This window comes from Psammomys obesus, unplaced genomic scaffold (assembly GCF_907164565.1).
Source record: "Psammomys obesus unplaced genomic scaffold, mPsaObe1.curated_primary_1811, whole genome shotgun sequence".
In the NCBI taxonomy this organism is placed as follows: Eukaryota; Metazoa; Chordata; class Mammalia; order Rodentia; family Muridae; genus Psammomys; species Psammomys obesus.
The window spans coordinates 11,883,964-11,901,552 of record NW_026596069.1 but is presented as its reverse complement, the minus strand read 5'-3'; the positions used below and the strand labels follow the sequence as shown (position 1 = coordinate 11,901,552).

The following is a 17,589-nucleotide window of genomic DNA, read 5'->3' as shown; positions in this document are numbered from 1 at the left end:
TTCCCTATTCAGACTTGGTGATCTTCAGAATGGGAACTGGCAGTCAGGCCTGACAAGCCAGAAATGTATTTAAGTCTGTATTTGCACAAGAAATCAAGACCAGAATGGACAAATAAGAACTGCCTTTCACCATGCACTTGGTGGCGCATGCCTTTAGTCCCAGCACTCAAAGCAGAGCAGACGGTTCTTTGTGAGTCTACAAAGCAAGTCCAGAACAGTCATTACTTGTTACACAGAAAGAAACCTGTCTCGAAAACAAAGCAAAACAAAGCAAAAAAAGAACTACCTTATCAGAGTACACATAGCCAAACCTGACAAACCAGTTGTTGGGTACCTAGAAAACTTTCTGAGAATCTGTCTTCTGGGGTGCTACTAAAATTCAGTGGAACCCCATGAGTGTTTGTTGTAGCTCACCAGATAGTGTTGAGTGCTCATATACTCCACTTTGTCCTCCCTGCTGAAGGGAGAAGAAAGCACGTGAACACATACAAACCAGAAGGCAAGTTTCTTTCTCTATAAAGTTGCTCTACCGTTCTCTGCTGACAGAGCTTATTAATGCACCAACTACAAGGAGAGCCACTTAACTGGAGCCAATCCCATTATTATAGAGCCGCCATTGACAAGTCTTAAGGATAGGAAGCAATGAATAGATAATATGTACATTATTTGACAGATGGATCCTTTTTGATACTGATGTCAAATGTGTTTGTGGATTCTTGTATTTTTAAAAGTCTACTTTATAACATAAATATACCAGTAGATAGAACTCACACAAACAAAAGTGCTTTGAAATCCTCAGTTTCCAAACAAGTAAAGGAATTGTAAGTCAAAAGTTTGAAAAACACTGCTTTCCAAACTATCAGAATTCTTGCATAATGCTGAAATTCAGTACAGAAAGGAAGCAAAAAGGAAGCCTCCGAGTCCTTTTTCATTTCTGCGTGTGTACCTTCACAGATATTATTCAGCTACACAGTGAAGGTCTCTCAGAATTTTGTGCATATAGTTCAGTCAAAAAGATTCTAATTTTTTTAAAGCCAGTTGGTTCTTAAAGTGCAGTTTGAGATTGATACTATAGCCTTAGTTTGTTCGTCATTAAAAATGAATTAATTCATCCAGATGTGGTCACACCTTTAAATCCCAGTACTTGAGAGGCAGAGGCAAGAGGCCCTCTGTGAATTCTAGGGGAGCTTGTTCTGCATATCAGGTCCCAGGCTAGCCAAGGCTACATAGTGAGACCCTGTTTCCAAAAAAAAAAAAAAAAAAAAACCAAAAAAATTAAACAAAATGAATCAAACCAAAAACTTTCATCAGGAGAGCTTATTTTAAGAATATAGGCAATATCTTTAAGATAATTTTATTTAAATCTATTACTTTATATCAGTATTACTTCATATGCATACAACTTTAATCAAAACTTAAATGGAAAACCATTAAGAATCTCACCATTAGTACAAACTTTATTGTTCTGTCAACTTTTCTAGTACAGTTCCATTTACTGTCTTAAGGTCACTTTCATAAAGGCATTTGCTTTGTCTCTAGGTGTAAAACAAAGGTGTATCCAGATAACCTTCCTACAACAAGCGTGGTGATTGTTTTTCACAATGAGGCGTGGAGCACACTTCTGCGAACAGTCCATAGTGTCATTAATCGCTCACCAAGACACATGATAGAAGAGATTGTTCTTGTAGATGATGCAAGTGAAAGAGGTAAATTCTGCATTTTAATGCCAGTGATATCAGATCTTTGATCACTAACAATTTGCAAACTATTACTGTAACTTTAACCTAAGAATTAATTGTATGTAAACTTCCAAGTTATCTAAAAATTCTTAGCATTTAAACTCATTCACATAAGTATACCATTGTGAAACATAAAAGTATTACTTTAGTGTTTAATTGTGCTGCATCTTAATCTTACCAGAAAAAGAAATAATGCGTTAAAATGTGTTGATGTAGAACAGGAAAAAAAACCCCACAAAATCTTGTTAGAATTTTTTCTGTGGTAAGTTGCAGCTCTGAGCATGAGTGGAGAAATTAAATCTGAGTGGTAGGAAGAACTTTTAACAGCAAAATGGAGTTCAGACTGCAATTTTCTGGAGTCTTCTGCAGCTTTCCTGTTTCCTTTCTAAAATTTCAGGAATGATTTGTAGTTAGCTGCATTAACACGATTAATACATTGTAGGTAATCTGACTGTTCTCACAAATCTCTGTCACATCTCTTGCTTAGATACCCTCTGAGAATATAAGGATTTTTCACAGATTTAATGTTTCAGAAAGCACTCTTTTAAAAGATACACTAATTAAAAGTAACCACCATTGTTTATTCTGAATCCTTCTCTAAGATTTCACTTTGAAGAAGCTATAGAAAAGACAGTTGCTAAAATCAGAAACCAGTATTTCCCAATTGCTTCCTCCCTGGCCCCCAAAAGCTCCATCTATTTGCCACTCAGCAGTGTTATGTGTTGCACAGGTATTCTCTGATCACACGGGAAAGATTTGGAGAGAACTACATACAGGAAGTAGATTCTTTTTGCTATTCATTCTTTTCTCTGTTGGTGTGTGTGTGCATGTGCACACACACATATATATATATATATATATATATATATATATATATATATATATATATTTTTTTTTATTTATTTTTTTTTTTTTTTAAGGATGTCTGTGTGTGGAGTTGTACACTTGAGTGCAGGTGTTTCAAAGAAAATATCAGATCCCTTGGAGCTGGAGTTACAAGCAGTTCTGAGCCTCCCAAAGTGGGTTTTAGAAACTGAAGTTGGATCCTCTGGAAGAGCAGCAAGTGCTCTTAGCCTCTGGGCCATCTCTCCAGCCCCCATAGCTTCTTAGCCCATCATTTTCACATCTTTAGGTAAAATCAGCTTTTTCACCCGTTCTCTCATTGCTTCTGCTGAGGTGATTACAGTAAATATTATACCCTTTCCTAACTGAGTCCATGCTATATTTAAAAGTAGTTATAGGTAGACATACCATGCATTAGTTCTGGGAATAGTTTGTGGTAATAATAGTTTAAGTCTTATTATTTTGCCAGTTTATACAAGTATAAGTGAAAAATAAAATAGTTTTCAAGTGCCCTCATCTTACTTCCTTAATCTAATCAAATAGATAAATTGTAAGCACAGAAGCTATTTACAAGTGTAGTGTATAGTAAATGTCAGAATGAATGAGAGCTATTATTAATTAAATAGACTACACTTAAAGAATAACTGTTGACAGGGCAGGTGAGATGGTTTAGGAGGTAAAGTTGCTTGTGTTCAGTCCCAGGAACCCACAATAGAAGAGAGCTGACTCTCCTTATTTTCTTTTCAGTGCTAGAATTAGAATGCAAGTCCTTGTGCATGCTAGACAAATGCCCTACCACTGACCCACATCCCTAGATGAGAACTGGCTCTTAAAAGTTGCCCCTTGACCTCACCTGCCTCCTGTGGCATTTGTGCACCTGCGCTCACACCACATCATCTATACATACAATAATAACAAATACAATGATAAAGTGAAATGTTTTAAAATGTCAAAACAAAGAAGCATATATTAATTATTTTTAGTTAGGAGCCAGTTCTTTTAGAAAATTAAGTTAATATAAGGACACGTTTATGCAGTATACTGCTTAATGATAGTGGTAGTTCTGATAAATCCATCATCAGATAATTTTTGTGATTTTAAACTCACAGTATACATAACACAGATGACTGTGATGTTACTAGACAATATCATACATGCTGTCCATGAAATACTGTTCTGCAGCACGTGACTGTACAGACATTAGTCTTCCCCGTGACTTCTGCTTGGTTTATTTATCAGGAGATGTTGTTCTCAAACAAAATAAGATTATTTTTCTGTATCCCACCCCTGAAGGTTTTCTTATTCTATGAGTGCTCAAGAAGGCTGTGTAGAATAGGAAGTTTTTGTAGAATGTGGTTGCATTTGAAATGTGCAGGTACTTACAACTCTGAAGTGACATAAGCTCACACATAGTAGTTCTCTCTTAGCCGTGTCTTGTTAGCACCCTAGTGTTTATAGACCTGTGAGAGAAAACTCATGTGGGCAAATGTCTACTTTGATGCTGCAGTAAGTCTCGTTGTTACTAAGTGGGGTCTCTTGAGTGCTAGCTAACCCGGGTTCTCTGATGAAGGGTCTGAGTCTTCTTTTTCTTCCTACTTAGAAAGTCTTGAGAATCTTTGTTTTCCTGTTTCTGGCATCTGGGAGTCATTCTACATTACTACAATTGAGATTGCAAGCAGGTTACCATCCATCCAGAGAGTTGCGGAATGTAGTTTTATTTGGCATCACTGTTTAGATGATAATTGTGGGTTACAGTAACCAGAGCAACTTTTTACTTTTATGTAACTCTGTGTGTCTGCTTTTTCCTATTTCAGAGATACAGCATTCCTCACCTGGACTCTAAAATAGACCAACCAACCCTGTTTCTCTATTAGTGTTCATTTTTCCCCATCTGTTCTTCACAGTACATGTAGAGTAAGTATGTAAGAGGAAACATGCAGGGCCCAGCAGTTAAAAGCAGGAGCTGTGTTTCCAGAGGACTTTTGTTTCTATTCCCAACATCCACATGGAGGCTTACAACCATCTATATATAATTCTAGTCCCAAGGGATCCAATTCTCATGGCTTCCTTGGACACCAGGCACACATGTGGTAAAGAGACATACATGCAGGCAAAACACTCATATGCATAAAATAAAAGTAAATAAATCTCAAGTATAAAAATATGATGGTTGCAGTTCTCCAAGGGATGTATGACCTGGCCCCAATTCTAGTTATATTTTGAGTCATTTACTTATGGCTGTTACTTATTCCCAAATGCCTGCTTTTGTCCACAGCATCCTTTGAATCTGTTCAAAATATCACCCCCTTTTCTGCTTAGGATCTTCAACTGTGCAGGTGTTGCTCCCATGCCCAGAACACTATTCTCTAGGAAATATTCTTCACCATCTTCACAACCTGGTTACCACCTAATCATCCTCAAAGCTCAGGTCAGAAGGTTTTTTCCAGAAGGTTTTCTTGACCTTCCCAGACCTGTACTGTCACAGAGACTGCTATGGCCCCTAAACACACCTAGGAACACAGCTCTCACCACAGTTTCAAGATGTAGTATCTTTAGTGTCTCCATGGATAGACCCCCTCTATTAGGACTGCTCTGCTTACCATGATCTCACCCAAATCAAAGCCTATGTGGCCTGGATGTACTGATTTTTTTTTTTATAGAGTTCTAGCTCATATTTCCCAGATATTGTCGGAAACAGCATCTTTTTCCTGTTGTTGTTGTTGTTTGTTTTTGTTTTTGAAACATGTAGATTTGTTCTAAATCTGTTTGGTACATGGTATGTAGTGGGCTTTTTTGCAGTTTCTTTAGTGAGCTGAGATAGCAATGTCCAGATATGGAACTTGGCCTGTATTAACATACCTGTAAGGTAAGGTGAAGTATTTGGTAAAACTATATCTGTATGAACAAGTCAGATATAAATGAAAACTTTCTGGATACTTTTGAAATGAAAAGCCACAATCCTTAGTGACTCAGTAGGACTGTTTGCTAAATGAAGCGGGAAAGGAGCTAGCAAAGACTCTTTAAGTACTGTGTAGGGGCTCATCTGTAAACTTACTACTGTAACTAACTTCCTGTTAAGCTAACTCAGTACCCAAAAGCACACAAGTAACATTTCCCCCAAAGCTGCCTCTGTGTGATGACATTAGTAAGGAGGCAAGTTATTTGTATCCAATACAGTGACAGTGACTCCATTGCTACTTTTTAATTTATTTTTTAATTTTTATTCTAATTTTAATTAAAAAAAATTTTTATTTGTAATGTGTGTGAGACACACACACAGCCTACACACTAAGGTAAGGTGTACAGGTAGATGTCAGACTCTTTGGAGTCTGTTCTTTCACCACATAGGTCCCAGGAATCAAACTCAAATTATCAAATTTGGAGTCAAGCACCTTTACCCAGTTGAGCCACTTCACCAGCCTCATTATTACTAATTTTTGCCTTGTTGTAAGGAATGGATATATTGTGTATTTACAGTTGAATCTTTTTGTGAGTGCTTAGAATATTGCCAAAGGGAACACAAAAATGTGAAGTAAATCTATCTTCCCCCAAAACCTTTGAAGTCAGAAATTACAGTTAAAACACAACAAAATATTAGTGTTTGTACAAATGTCCAAGATAAATTTCAGCAGTACCAGCAGGTGACAAAACTCTTGACAGTTTCGTGCTGTGTGGTCGAGTGATATTTAGGGATCCATTTATAGGACAGCAGTCTGCAGAATACCTAAGGAGGGGTTTCTAATCATCACTTAAATGGAAGGACTTGATTCTTAACAAAAATTAAGTCTGAACTGAAGACACATATTTCGTAGTGTTCACTGTATAAAAGTTACAAAGATGTCAAAAATGCTAAGGAAATTTGTTACAGTGCTATAGAATCATGCATTAAAAACTTCTTGTCATTGTTCATAGACAAGGATATATTTATAATGTTCAAATGTGTAGGACTCTGGGATTAGATTGCTGTGGTTTTTTAGGCTTATTTTAAACTTATTTTAGCAAACCTGTTGGGAGACATTGTTTATGATACAATCAACTTTAATTGATTTAAGATTTTTGAACATGGCTTACACAGGTGATTTTGTGTAGTTCAAGACATGTAGACTAAAAGCTAATCCATATTTGTGCCAGAATAAGAATGAACACATTACTATGTTCTCTCTTGAGGCCCTTTTATTATATTGTTTGCTTGTTGGGCTTGGGGTTTTTTGTTTGTTTGGTTGGTTGGTTGGTTTGGTTTGGTTTTTTGAGACAATCTCTTGCTACAAAGCCTAGGCCAGTGTGGCCTCAAACTTGAGATCTTTATTCCTCTGCTCCATTCCCCAAGTACAGATATCTCCACTATGCCTGCCTGGTATTCATACAGTGCTCTATCCCATGTAAAATGATGGGTTTGAAGTTAGGCAAGTCTGGGCCATAACAAACATTACCTTGATCAAATTTATGTACTATTCTGAGATTAGATATTAATTTCTAAAGTATGTGTAACAACACAACCTTACAGGTCGTTATGAAGGTTAAACAAGTTTAATATGCAGAATAGTTTCAAACCCACTCACTGCTACCACAAAAATGTGTTTCTCAGAGTGGCATTATGTTCATTCCTCTTTACTCAGAATCTGGTTATATTCTTCTTCCCTTATGACTTAGTTTATGAAATCATAATGCTATTTTGAAATACCATTTTTAGTACAAATATGAGGAAATAAGTTAACAGAAAAGATTAGTAATCTGAAATCATTTCTTTTTGGAGGGTTTTGGATTTCTGATGACTTTACTAAGTAGCTCATTCTGATCTTACCAAACAGAATCATTTTGTGTTCATTTGTCCTTCCCACCCCATCTTATAGGAAGCACTTTGGATCCTTGCCTTCAGTATTTAAGTAGCTCCTTAATCATGCACCTTTATTTTTGTGGATTGCTGAAGTCTTAAAGGAAAGAGCTAGTCATGGGAATTCTATAGATCAATATTTCCTTCCTATGTTGTGTTTAAGTCAATAGAAAGTCTTTATTAGCTGGCTGGTGACTAAACTAAGTATTCAGCATCCCAGTGTAGCACTGAGTCCCTTTCACAGTGAGCTTTTAAGCACAGAAACCATGTTCTGGGTTGACATACTTCAGTTAACCTGAACAGTTAGCAGAAGCAAAACTTCAGAAGCCAAAATGCAAGGTTTGAGACTTTCCTAGAACTATATGTACTTAGATGCATTAGGCCTTTGTTTTAGTTTTGACAGGTGATACTGTCTACATGCTGAGTTTTACACTCTGAATGTACTTCCATCATGTTGTGCTAAGGTTGTCAGTTGTGCCAAGGTAGATTATCCATGTCTCTTAACTCATATTAGTTAGAAAAACATGTGGTCTCATCACCATCAATAGTTTGTAATTCACACTTGTCTGGCAAGGATCTTCTTTGCCTTTTAGTTCCTGTCCAGCATCTCCCTTAGGAGATTTTTACTTTCTGCCTCCTGCTGAGTCAATGGTCAAAGACTGTGGTGATCAGTAGGACACTTTATTTCTGCCCTGAATGAAATCTCACAATATTTAAAACTATAATAGTTGTGGCATACTATTTCTTTTTTCTGTTATGGTCTGGATTTAATATTCATTTTTCCTTCTTTTGTGTGTGTGTGTCTGTGTATCTGTGTGTCTGTGTCCATGTCCCAGGTGGAACTCATTCTGTAGATCAGGCTGGCCTCTTAGTCAGATCTGTGTACTTATGCCCGTGTGTGTCTGTGTGTCTGTCTGTCGGTCTGTTGGGTATTGATATTGGGTATATTGATATTGGGTATATTTTGTGTTTTTGAGACAGGATCTACACTGGCCTCAAACTCAAAAATCCTCCTGTGTCTGCCTTCCAGGTGTTGGGATTACAAGTGTGTACTGCCATACCTAGCTGAACTTTGCTTCTATTGCAGATTCTTCAGCATGATTAGGAAGAGAATTGTGAAGCCTGATAGGTGATGCATGGTAACATGCCTACCCTGGGCAATAATTGAGTCATAGCTACTGATTTAGTGTTCAGGAGGCAAGATAGAAGCAGCTAATTCATACCTTCGTGAAATTAGCTTCCTTCAGGAAATGGCATTGCTGGGGCAAGGAGTGTCATTAGGAGTGCTCTGTCAGTATGTGTATGTTGAAGGAACACTGCAGATCAAATTTGCTCGACATTTGGGTAATGCCAGTTCATGCTTCTTTCATTTCATTCTTTTGTGTTGTTATATTTTCAGACTTTTTGAAAAGACCTCTAGAGAGTTATGTGAAAAAACTCAAAGTGCCAGTTCATGTAATTCGAATGGAACAACGTTCTGGGTTGATCAGAGCTAGATTAAAAGGAGCTGCTGTGTCCAAAGGCCAAGTGATCACCTTCTTAGATGCTCACTGTGAGTGTACAACAGGGTGGCTGGAACCTCTCTTAGCCCGGATTAAACATGACAGGTAATTTTCTGGAATTTGTGAATTTGTTCTTTGCACTTAATCTTAAACTCTGTGCAACAGTGAAAAATTCTTTTTTTAAATAAACACAAAAGTAGCATCCTTTCAAGTTGCCTTTAAATGCCTTCAAGAATGTTCCAAACAAAACACAAACAAGACTACATTTCTAAAGTCTGGCAGTTAACAAATTAACAAAGTACCCAAATGGAGATGAATTAGGCAACATGTTGGAGAATAATTATTCTGTGATCTGTTGACCAAATAGGACCAGAACACGTAGGGAAAGTTTGCTTGCCCCTGCTTTCAAAGGCAACCCCTGGGCAGGCATATTATCTCATTTTTGTTGACATCCTTTCAGGGACCATAGCTTTCATCTTGTAGCATAAGCTGAAGAGAGGCCCATTGTGTCCTGAAATACTCCGGTGTATGGAATAATCCTGAAATCCTGCTAATACAGAATGAGTGTTGCTGTAGTGCATCTATGGCTGTCACTTTTCACGTTCCGTACTTTTCAAAGAATTGTCTGGCTCTGTCTTGGTTTAGTGTCGTAAAAGAAGTCATGTCAGTTTGCTTGTCCTGTATTAGTTGAATTTCTGTTTGCCATAGCAGTTTGACCTTGAAGCTGTGTACATCAACTTTAAGGTTAACTTTAAAGTTAACATTAACTTTATAAAGTAGACTTTCACTAGCAGAGAATGGAGAGGATAAGGCCACTTCACTTATCCTGTTTGTTAACAAATTGTGGCACTACAGCTGTCTGTTCTCAGAGAAAAAACAAACCAGCATTGGACCAGCTGACCCCTAACAGTTTAACAAAGAGACTACTGCCTTGAAGAATCAAAAGAATAGAATATCTCTTTAAATATTTTTCTGTAAGTAAAAAGAAATGGTGTAGGAAATACTTGCATAAAGATAATGCCATAAACTTTAGAAACATGATCCTGGACCCATATAGAGAAGGTAGTGTGTAATGTAGAGGAAAGAATTGATTAAAACAACAACCAAAATAACTTACAGTTTGGGCTGTGTGGTAGATTATATATCCTAAATAGTTTCCAACTAATAAAGTACTGGATACTGAATAAGTACAAAAACAGCCTTTTTAAAAATTATTTATTACAATTTATTCACTTAGTATTCCATCCGTAGCCCCCTCCCTTATCTCTTCCCAGTCCCACCCTCCTTTCTTCTACTGCTATGCCCCTCCACTAGTCCACTGATAAGGAAGGACCTCCTCCCATTCCATCTGACCCTGGCCTATCAGGTCTCATCAAGGCTGGCTGCATCATCTTCCTCTGTGGCCTGGCAAAGCTGGACCCCCAAGAGGAGGTAATCAAAGAGTCAGCCACTGAGTTCATGTCAGAGACAGTCCCTGTTCCCCTTACTAGGGAACCCACTTGGAAACTGTAGACTATGGGCTTCATTTGAACAGGGGTTCTAGGTTATCTCCATGCATGGTCCTTGGTTGGAGTATTGGTCTCTGCAGGTCCCCCTGAGCCCAGGTTCAAAAACAGATTTTTCAGAATGCAATGTTCAGTTGACACAATAGAAAAAAAAAAATGCAAGTCACAAAGTGAGAGAAAAAAGACTGTTCAATTAAGCTATCTAGTATTTGTGCTGTCTGTGATGAATTCTGGGGTTCTATTTGTTCGTTGGTAAATTTACAAGTTGAGAGTAACAGGAGCAAAGCCTAGGCCCTACTCATTCTGAGGCATGCTATTAATCTTAATAGCAAATACCTGTGGAAAAAGCTGGGGTGCTGAAATCTATACCTAGTGAGGATGAGAACTGGATCACACACATCAGAGGAAACCTTGCTGTTTCACCTTTGGTGTGGATGAGGGGGCAGCTCCCACCAAAATGTTTAAGCAGAATATAGAAAAAGTAGGAAGGGAACTATTTTTAATGAGGCTAGAATAAGTTTAATTAAAAAAACAATGAAAACTTATGATTTAATTTGAAATTGTGTGTGTGTGTGTTTGTGTGTGTTTTCAGAGGATAATTTGCAGGAGTTAGTTTTCTCCCACCATGTGAGTCCCAGTAATCAAACTCTGGTTAATATGTTTGGAAGCAAGCACTTTTAGCTACTGGGCCATCTTGCTGGCCCCAGAAAAGAACTATGAGAGAAAAGCCATGAGGCTTACGTAGAAGTCGAGGGACAATGTTTGCAAGTTGGTTTTCTTCTTCTACAATGTAGATCCTAGGAATTAAACTCATTTGATCAAGTTCCTTTACTCTCTGAGCCATCTCACCAACACATGGGAAAGATTTCTTCAAACACCAATAAAATGTGATATGATACCACATTCTATAAAGTATATCTACTAAAGGCTGAATTTAGGATACCTTTTCTTCAAAAGAACTGTTAAAATTTGTGTTATTAGTTTTAAAAAAGGCCAACTGGAAAATTTATGACTATGTGATCACACAGTCTGTATGGAGAAATACAAACCTGAAAGACAAAATTCCCTTCTAGTAATTAAAATAAGTACATTTCAGCTGGTTGTAGTGGTACACACTTTTCATCCCATAACTCAGGAGGCAGAGGCAAGAGGATCTCTGTGAATTTGAGGCCAGCCTCATCTATGTAGTGAGTTCCTAAACAGCCAGAACTACATACAGAGACCTTGTTTCCAAAAACAAAAACCAAACAAGCAAACAAAAAAAATATGTAAACACAAAAATTCCCAAGCTGTTATTTATTTAATGTAATTGAATTAATAAAAATGTAAGAAGTCGACTCCAAAGTTAATAGCATTATGGTAAAACCGTAGGGAGGAATATGTATATGTAATATGATTAGAAAACAGTGACAAATGTTACCTTTAATTAAGTAGTATTACTGCTAAACAATTTCCCTGGAAGAAGATTATGTACTTGAACATAATCAGTTTCTCACTGGCAAAAAGTGAAGGATAGAAATGATAAGAGTTGTTTATAAAGAAATTTTTTGCAAAAAAAAAAAAAAAAAAATGATTGCTGTAGTCACTAAAAATTGATTTTTGAAACACTTTATAGAATTTTCCATGTGGCAGATAGTAAAGATTATGTGTAAAAGAAAAAATGCAGAAAGATAGAAGGTTCTCAGCCAACAAATTATGATACTGGTTTGGTGTAGATAATAGCAGGAAATATTTTTTACCATTGTTTTGTTGTATAGTTGTTATAGTACATAGGAACGTTTGAAGATTTTAAACTTGCTTCTATGACATCAGGAGAACAGTTGTATGTCCTATCATTGATGTGATCAGCGATGATACTTTCGAGTACATGGCAGGCTCTGACATGACCTATGGTGGATTCAACTGGAAGCTCAATTTCCGTTGGTATCCTGTTCCCCAAAGAGAAATGGACAGGAGGAAAGGTGACCGGACTCTTCCTGTCAGGTAATTTATCAGATGTTTTCTTTATAGTATGTTGCAGAGAGTTCTGACACTTATCAGTAGGGTTAGAGGTGTACGTTGATAAACACAAAGCAAATGTATACCTTGTATATAGTCAAGAATTGTAATTTACATATTTTTTTAAAAGGATTTTCCCCTCTGGTTAGATTGTTTTCATTCTGTAAATGCCTAGTACACAAGAGAAATGAAATAACATACATATATTCCTTCTTTCCTGTATGAAAAAATTTCTAAGTTAAATCTGTGCTTAAATCAAGCTACTTCTCAGTCAATTGTGTCCTTATGTTAAGGTACTAGATCAGAGTTGTGTCTTGCAGTATAACATTTTTACTAGCATATACCATCTGGATAGTAGTACTGACTAGTAAAGTTAGAAAAAGTTGTTTCATACAGTTATTTTTTTTAAATAAGTAGAATTAACAGGATATAAAGGAATTTCCATTAATGTGGTACTTTGTTTTTCTTTTTACTATGCTTTATCACATATGACTTTATTCAGGAAGGCATAAAAAGCATGCTGGTAAGGACATGACCTGAGACTTTGAGCTACCTAGACACCCTAGTATTTATCTCAGTTACATCCACCTGCAGCCTCTGTAGTAACAGCACTAGGCTTTCTTCTGTTTTATGAATTCAAATCCAATTCTGAAAAAAGTAAAGCGTTGTGTTTTTGTTTTGTTTTTTACTCATATTCTTTTCTTAAACCACCTTGAGTTCTTACCAGTACAAGGAACTATTAGTTAGGTTCAGTGTTAAATCAATGACTCTTAGCCATTTGAAAACTTTGGAAATGCAGCTTTCACTGGAAAGACAATGCTGCTGTTCTAGAGAGGCCTGGAATAGTACATGTTGATGACTTCTGGACTTGCAAGCCTTATCCTTGGATCCAAGAACTTTTGTTTTCTTCTGGTGGAGTCAGGTTTTTTTTCCTTCATAGAAATCAATGGTTAACTGAAACCACTGATACCTATTCATTTAAATCTATCTTCATTATCATATCTCTGCTTAATTCTACATACTTCTTCCTCCTCCCAACCTTGTGCATACTTGGACTTGTCTTTTGCAGAAAATATACCACAGGTGGTCAGAATGGTAGTCCCTTTAGAAGGGGTATGTTAATGTTACTCTGAATTGTATTCCCTTCTTGAAGATTTCTGTAAATCTAGAAAAGGGTCTCTCTCTCTCTCTCTCTCTCTCTCTCTCTCTCTCTCTCTTTATCTTGTTTTAATCTATCGTTTTTGCAGTGATTGCCACCCTTTAGAACTTGGCATTTTAACGCTAACCTGAGTGTAGTTGAATAAAATAGTCAACTACCTTTATACTTGCTGGGATCGTGGAGCCAAGTCCTGGTCAAATGGAGAAGATTACGTGAAGTACATTCAGTTTGAAGAATCTGAGACAGAAAATTGTTCAGTATCAAGAATCAAGAAAGGTACTGGACAGGAAGCAATGCTTAGGACTTACACTGACTGTGAGCAGAGTACAAATCATGTCTGATACAGAAAACCCTAAGGGTGTAGACATTTCTGAAGAGGGCAAGAATAAGCATTATTCTGTAGTTATAAACAGCTGTAGAACTGTAGAACTTTTAAAAACAAACACTGATTATAAATTTTAAATTATTAAAATTAATGGCATAGTATTATGATTGAATTTCAGAACACCTACAATGGCCGGAGGCCTTTTTTCAATAGACAGAGATTACTTTCAGGAAATTGGAACATATGATGCTGGAATGGATATTTGGGGAGGAGAAAACCTAGAAATTTCCTTTAGGGTAAGTTCCCTTTGACAAAAAATAAAATCTTTTTCTTAACCACAAATATGTGTTCATTGTTGTCTATATAAGAAATAAAATTTAGTGAGTTTACTGCCTCCAGAACCTTCAGCCTACAAAAAGTTTGATGACAGTATGGAAGATTTGTTAAAAACGATTTCACCAAATAGTCCAGTTATCTTTTAATAGTAAAGCTGTTATACCTATGCATAATCCTTCAGTTCTCAATTTCTTTTATTTTAAGGAAGTAATTCAAGCATCAGCAACTAAAACTATTTTTGTAATTTAAACAGGCTACTTTGGTATGTAACTGTAAAAACATAATTTCATGTTGTGTTATAAACTTGTCTGATTGAAGATTATTTTTACTAAATCTGGTTACCTTATCAGCTTTATGTTTTTCAATAAAACAGTAACAACATTTAGGGAGATGGCTCAGTTAGTAAAGTGCATGCTGTATACACATGGGAGATCTGAGTTTGATTCTTAGCTCCCATCTTAAAAAAGCTAGATGTAGATCTACTGAGATGGCCCCGTGGGTAACAACAATTGCTGCATTCTAAGTCAATCCCCTGGACCAACATGATAGCAGGAAAGAACTGACTCCCTCAATTTGGTCTCTGACGTACATGAACCAAATAAAGTAACTACTTAATTTTTTTAAGGGCTGGGCATGACAATGCATGTCGTAATTCCAGTGCTGAGGACACAGGGACAGCAGAATCCATAACTAAATCAGTAAGCTCCACTTTCAGTGAGAGATCCTATCTCTCTGAATAAATAAGGTGCAGAATGTTTTATAAACACCAGCATTAACATCTGGCCACCATACATGCATATGCATGTACCACCAAAAGGAAGAAAGGGCAAAGCAGTTCTAAGGGCACTTTTCCGTTAATTCAACCTAGTTGACCTTCATTTCATATCCACGAATATCAGCATGTTATATGATAATGTACGCTGCTAAAAAGCTTCTAACATATAATGTATTATAGCACAGACAAATTTTTAATATGCTGTAGGTAGAAGCAAAATGCTCTTGTTTTCAGAGACTCTCTTCCAGGCTTGGCCTGGGAAATCCCATCTAGCTCTAACACTGTGTAATCCTGGGAAGAACTGAAGTAGACACACTGAATATTTGACAAAGGCAAAACGTTTTCAAATGTGAGTTTTAGTTGCAAATAAGAGCATTTATGGTATAAAATTTATTTTGAGACAATTGCATTGAGTTAAGAATATAAGCTTATAATTCATTTTTCTTTTGTTCCATGTGTTTTATTGATTGAACAAATAGAACAGGACATGCTGTCTTTGTCTTATTGAAGAAATTATGGTGGGTGTCTGTTCTATGTAATGTGTCTAGTGGCTCAAGTTTAGAGAGGCAGAAATAGAAGAGAATTTAGTTGGATACTCCATGACCATGAATGTGTGTGTAGTTGAGTGTTAAACATAAGCCACATCAAACATTATATACCCAAAACAAACGTAATAATATTGGATATTCCTGAAATAACGTGCCCTTGTTGACAGGGTTGGTTGTGCTTCTGCAGTTTGTATTTATGATGCTGTGTGTCCTCATCTGCATTTAGATAGTTGCTACTGCGCATCTGATTCTTCTATGTATTTAATTTTAACCTCTCTGTTCTCTATTTTAATCTGATTTTGACCAAAATTTTGAAAAACATTTGATTTTAGGGCAGTATTGGCTATATATCAGAGCAGGATCTCTGAGCTCTGAACTGTTGTTTCTTTTTTTGAGACAGTCTCACTGCATAGCACTGGGTAGCTTGGAACTCACTATGTAGACAAGGCTGGCCTTAACTCACGGAGATCTGTTGCCTCACTTTCCCAAATGCTGGGATTTAAGGCATAAACCACCGTAGCCAGGCTTGTGCTCTGAATTTTAAGTTACATGTCCAACACAGTCTACTTTCATTCAGATTTGGTACTTTTTGGACACATTTTGGGAAAAATTTACCAGTAACTACAGATTTTCCATTCAAGGTTATAAATAAAAGCCAAAGCCCTGTTCAGTAAAAAAAAAAAAAAAAAGAAAAATACCACACGAATACTACAGGAACCTGTGGTAGGTAGTTACCGAGCTGCATCCTGCCCTTTTCAGATTTGGCAGTGTGGAGGAACTTTGGAAATTGTGACTTGCTCCCACGTTGGTCATGTGTTTCGGAAAGCTACACCTTACACATTTCCAGGAGGGACAGGGCAGATTATCAATAAGAATAACAGACGGCTTGCAGAAGTATGGATGGATGAATTCAAGAATTTCTTCTATATAATTTCTCCAGGTTAGTGTATTTTGTGTGATACACACAAGATCATGCCTTTCTCTGTGTGTGTGTGTGTGTGTGTGTGTGTGTGTGTGTGTGTGTGTGTGTATTTTAATCTGAGGGGGTTGGCACTTAATGTCATAGCCTGTGTGTGAAGTCTAAATTCAACTTGAGGGAGTTGATTCTCTTTCTGCCTTATGGGTGCCAGAGATTCAACTCAGGTTCTTAGAATTTGGTAGCAAGAATCTTTATCCACTGAACTACCTCACTGAGCCAAGATTGTTGTGTCTTTCCTGTCCCTGATTCTAAGGGGAAGTAAGGAGGGTTGGAAGCAAAGATTTGGTAAGGTCTTTTTAAGGCATGATAAAAATCATAGTACAGAAAATGTTTGGTATAGTATGCCTGAGATATTTTCAGCAGTAATACTAAATATCTTGATCAGTTTTGCTGACCTAGAGTTGCACATGTGTGTCTCTGTCTGTCTCTCTCTCTTCTTTTTACCTCACTGTAGCATTTGACATTTATTTCTTTGAACAATCATCTTGTTAATTTTCAGCCATTTTTCTCAATTACAAAGCACTTTCTTTGGAGATTTTTTTTTTATCCAACTTAAAAATACTAGTATTTATATGTGTTTGTATATATATAATATGCATACATAAATACATATATATATACATACAATGTATATATATACATACACACATACATGAGACAGTCTCTCATGTATCCCAGGATAGCCTCGAACTCACTGTGTAGTCAGGGATGTTTTTGAACATTCTGTCTCCATCTCCCAAGTGCTGTGATTCAGGGCCTGCATGACCATACCTGTTATATGTGATGCCAGGGACTGAACCCAGAGCTTTGTGTATACTAGAAAAGCACTCCCAACTGAGCCATCACATGCCCAATAAAACAGTACCACCTCCAAGCAAGTTATGAGCATTCTTCATAAGCAGGCCCTGGGTGCTGCTGTATAAGACTTTATGAAACCATCTCACGTCACAAAACCAGTGCAGAGCCTATAGCATTCCTCAAGAGACTTAATCCAACAATTTTACTCTGTTAATCAGCCTTTTGTGTGTCTTATTTTTTCCTCTATCTGA

General features: G+C 36.8%; 1 protein-coding gene across 3 annotated transcripts in view; it reads left to right on the top strand.

Moving 5' to 3' along the window:
• Window positions 1-17,589, top strand: part of Galnt1 (polypeptide N-acetylgalactosaminyltransferase 1) — a 79,895-nt gene that overhangs the window by 46,888 nt on the left and 15,418 nt on the right. For all 3 annotated transcript variants that reach the window (XM_055625475.1, XM_055625476.1, XM_055625473.1), the window contains exons 5-9: window positions 1,540-1,706; window positions 8,813-9,020; window positions 12,233-12,403; window positions 14,081-14,198; window positions 16,321-16,501. In XM_055625475.1, coding sequence (XP_055481450.1) covers window positions 1,540-1,706; window positions 8,813-9,020; window positions 12,233-12,403; window positions 14,081-14,198; window positions 16,321-16,501 — 845 coding nt within the window. The remainder of the gene's footprint in view (window positions 1-1,539; window positions 1,707-8,812; window positions 9,021-12,232; window positions 12,404-14,080; window positions 14,199-16,320; window positions 16,502-17,589) is intronic.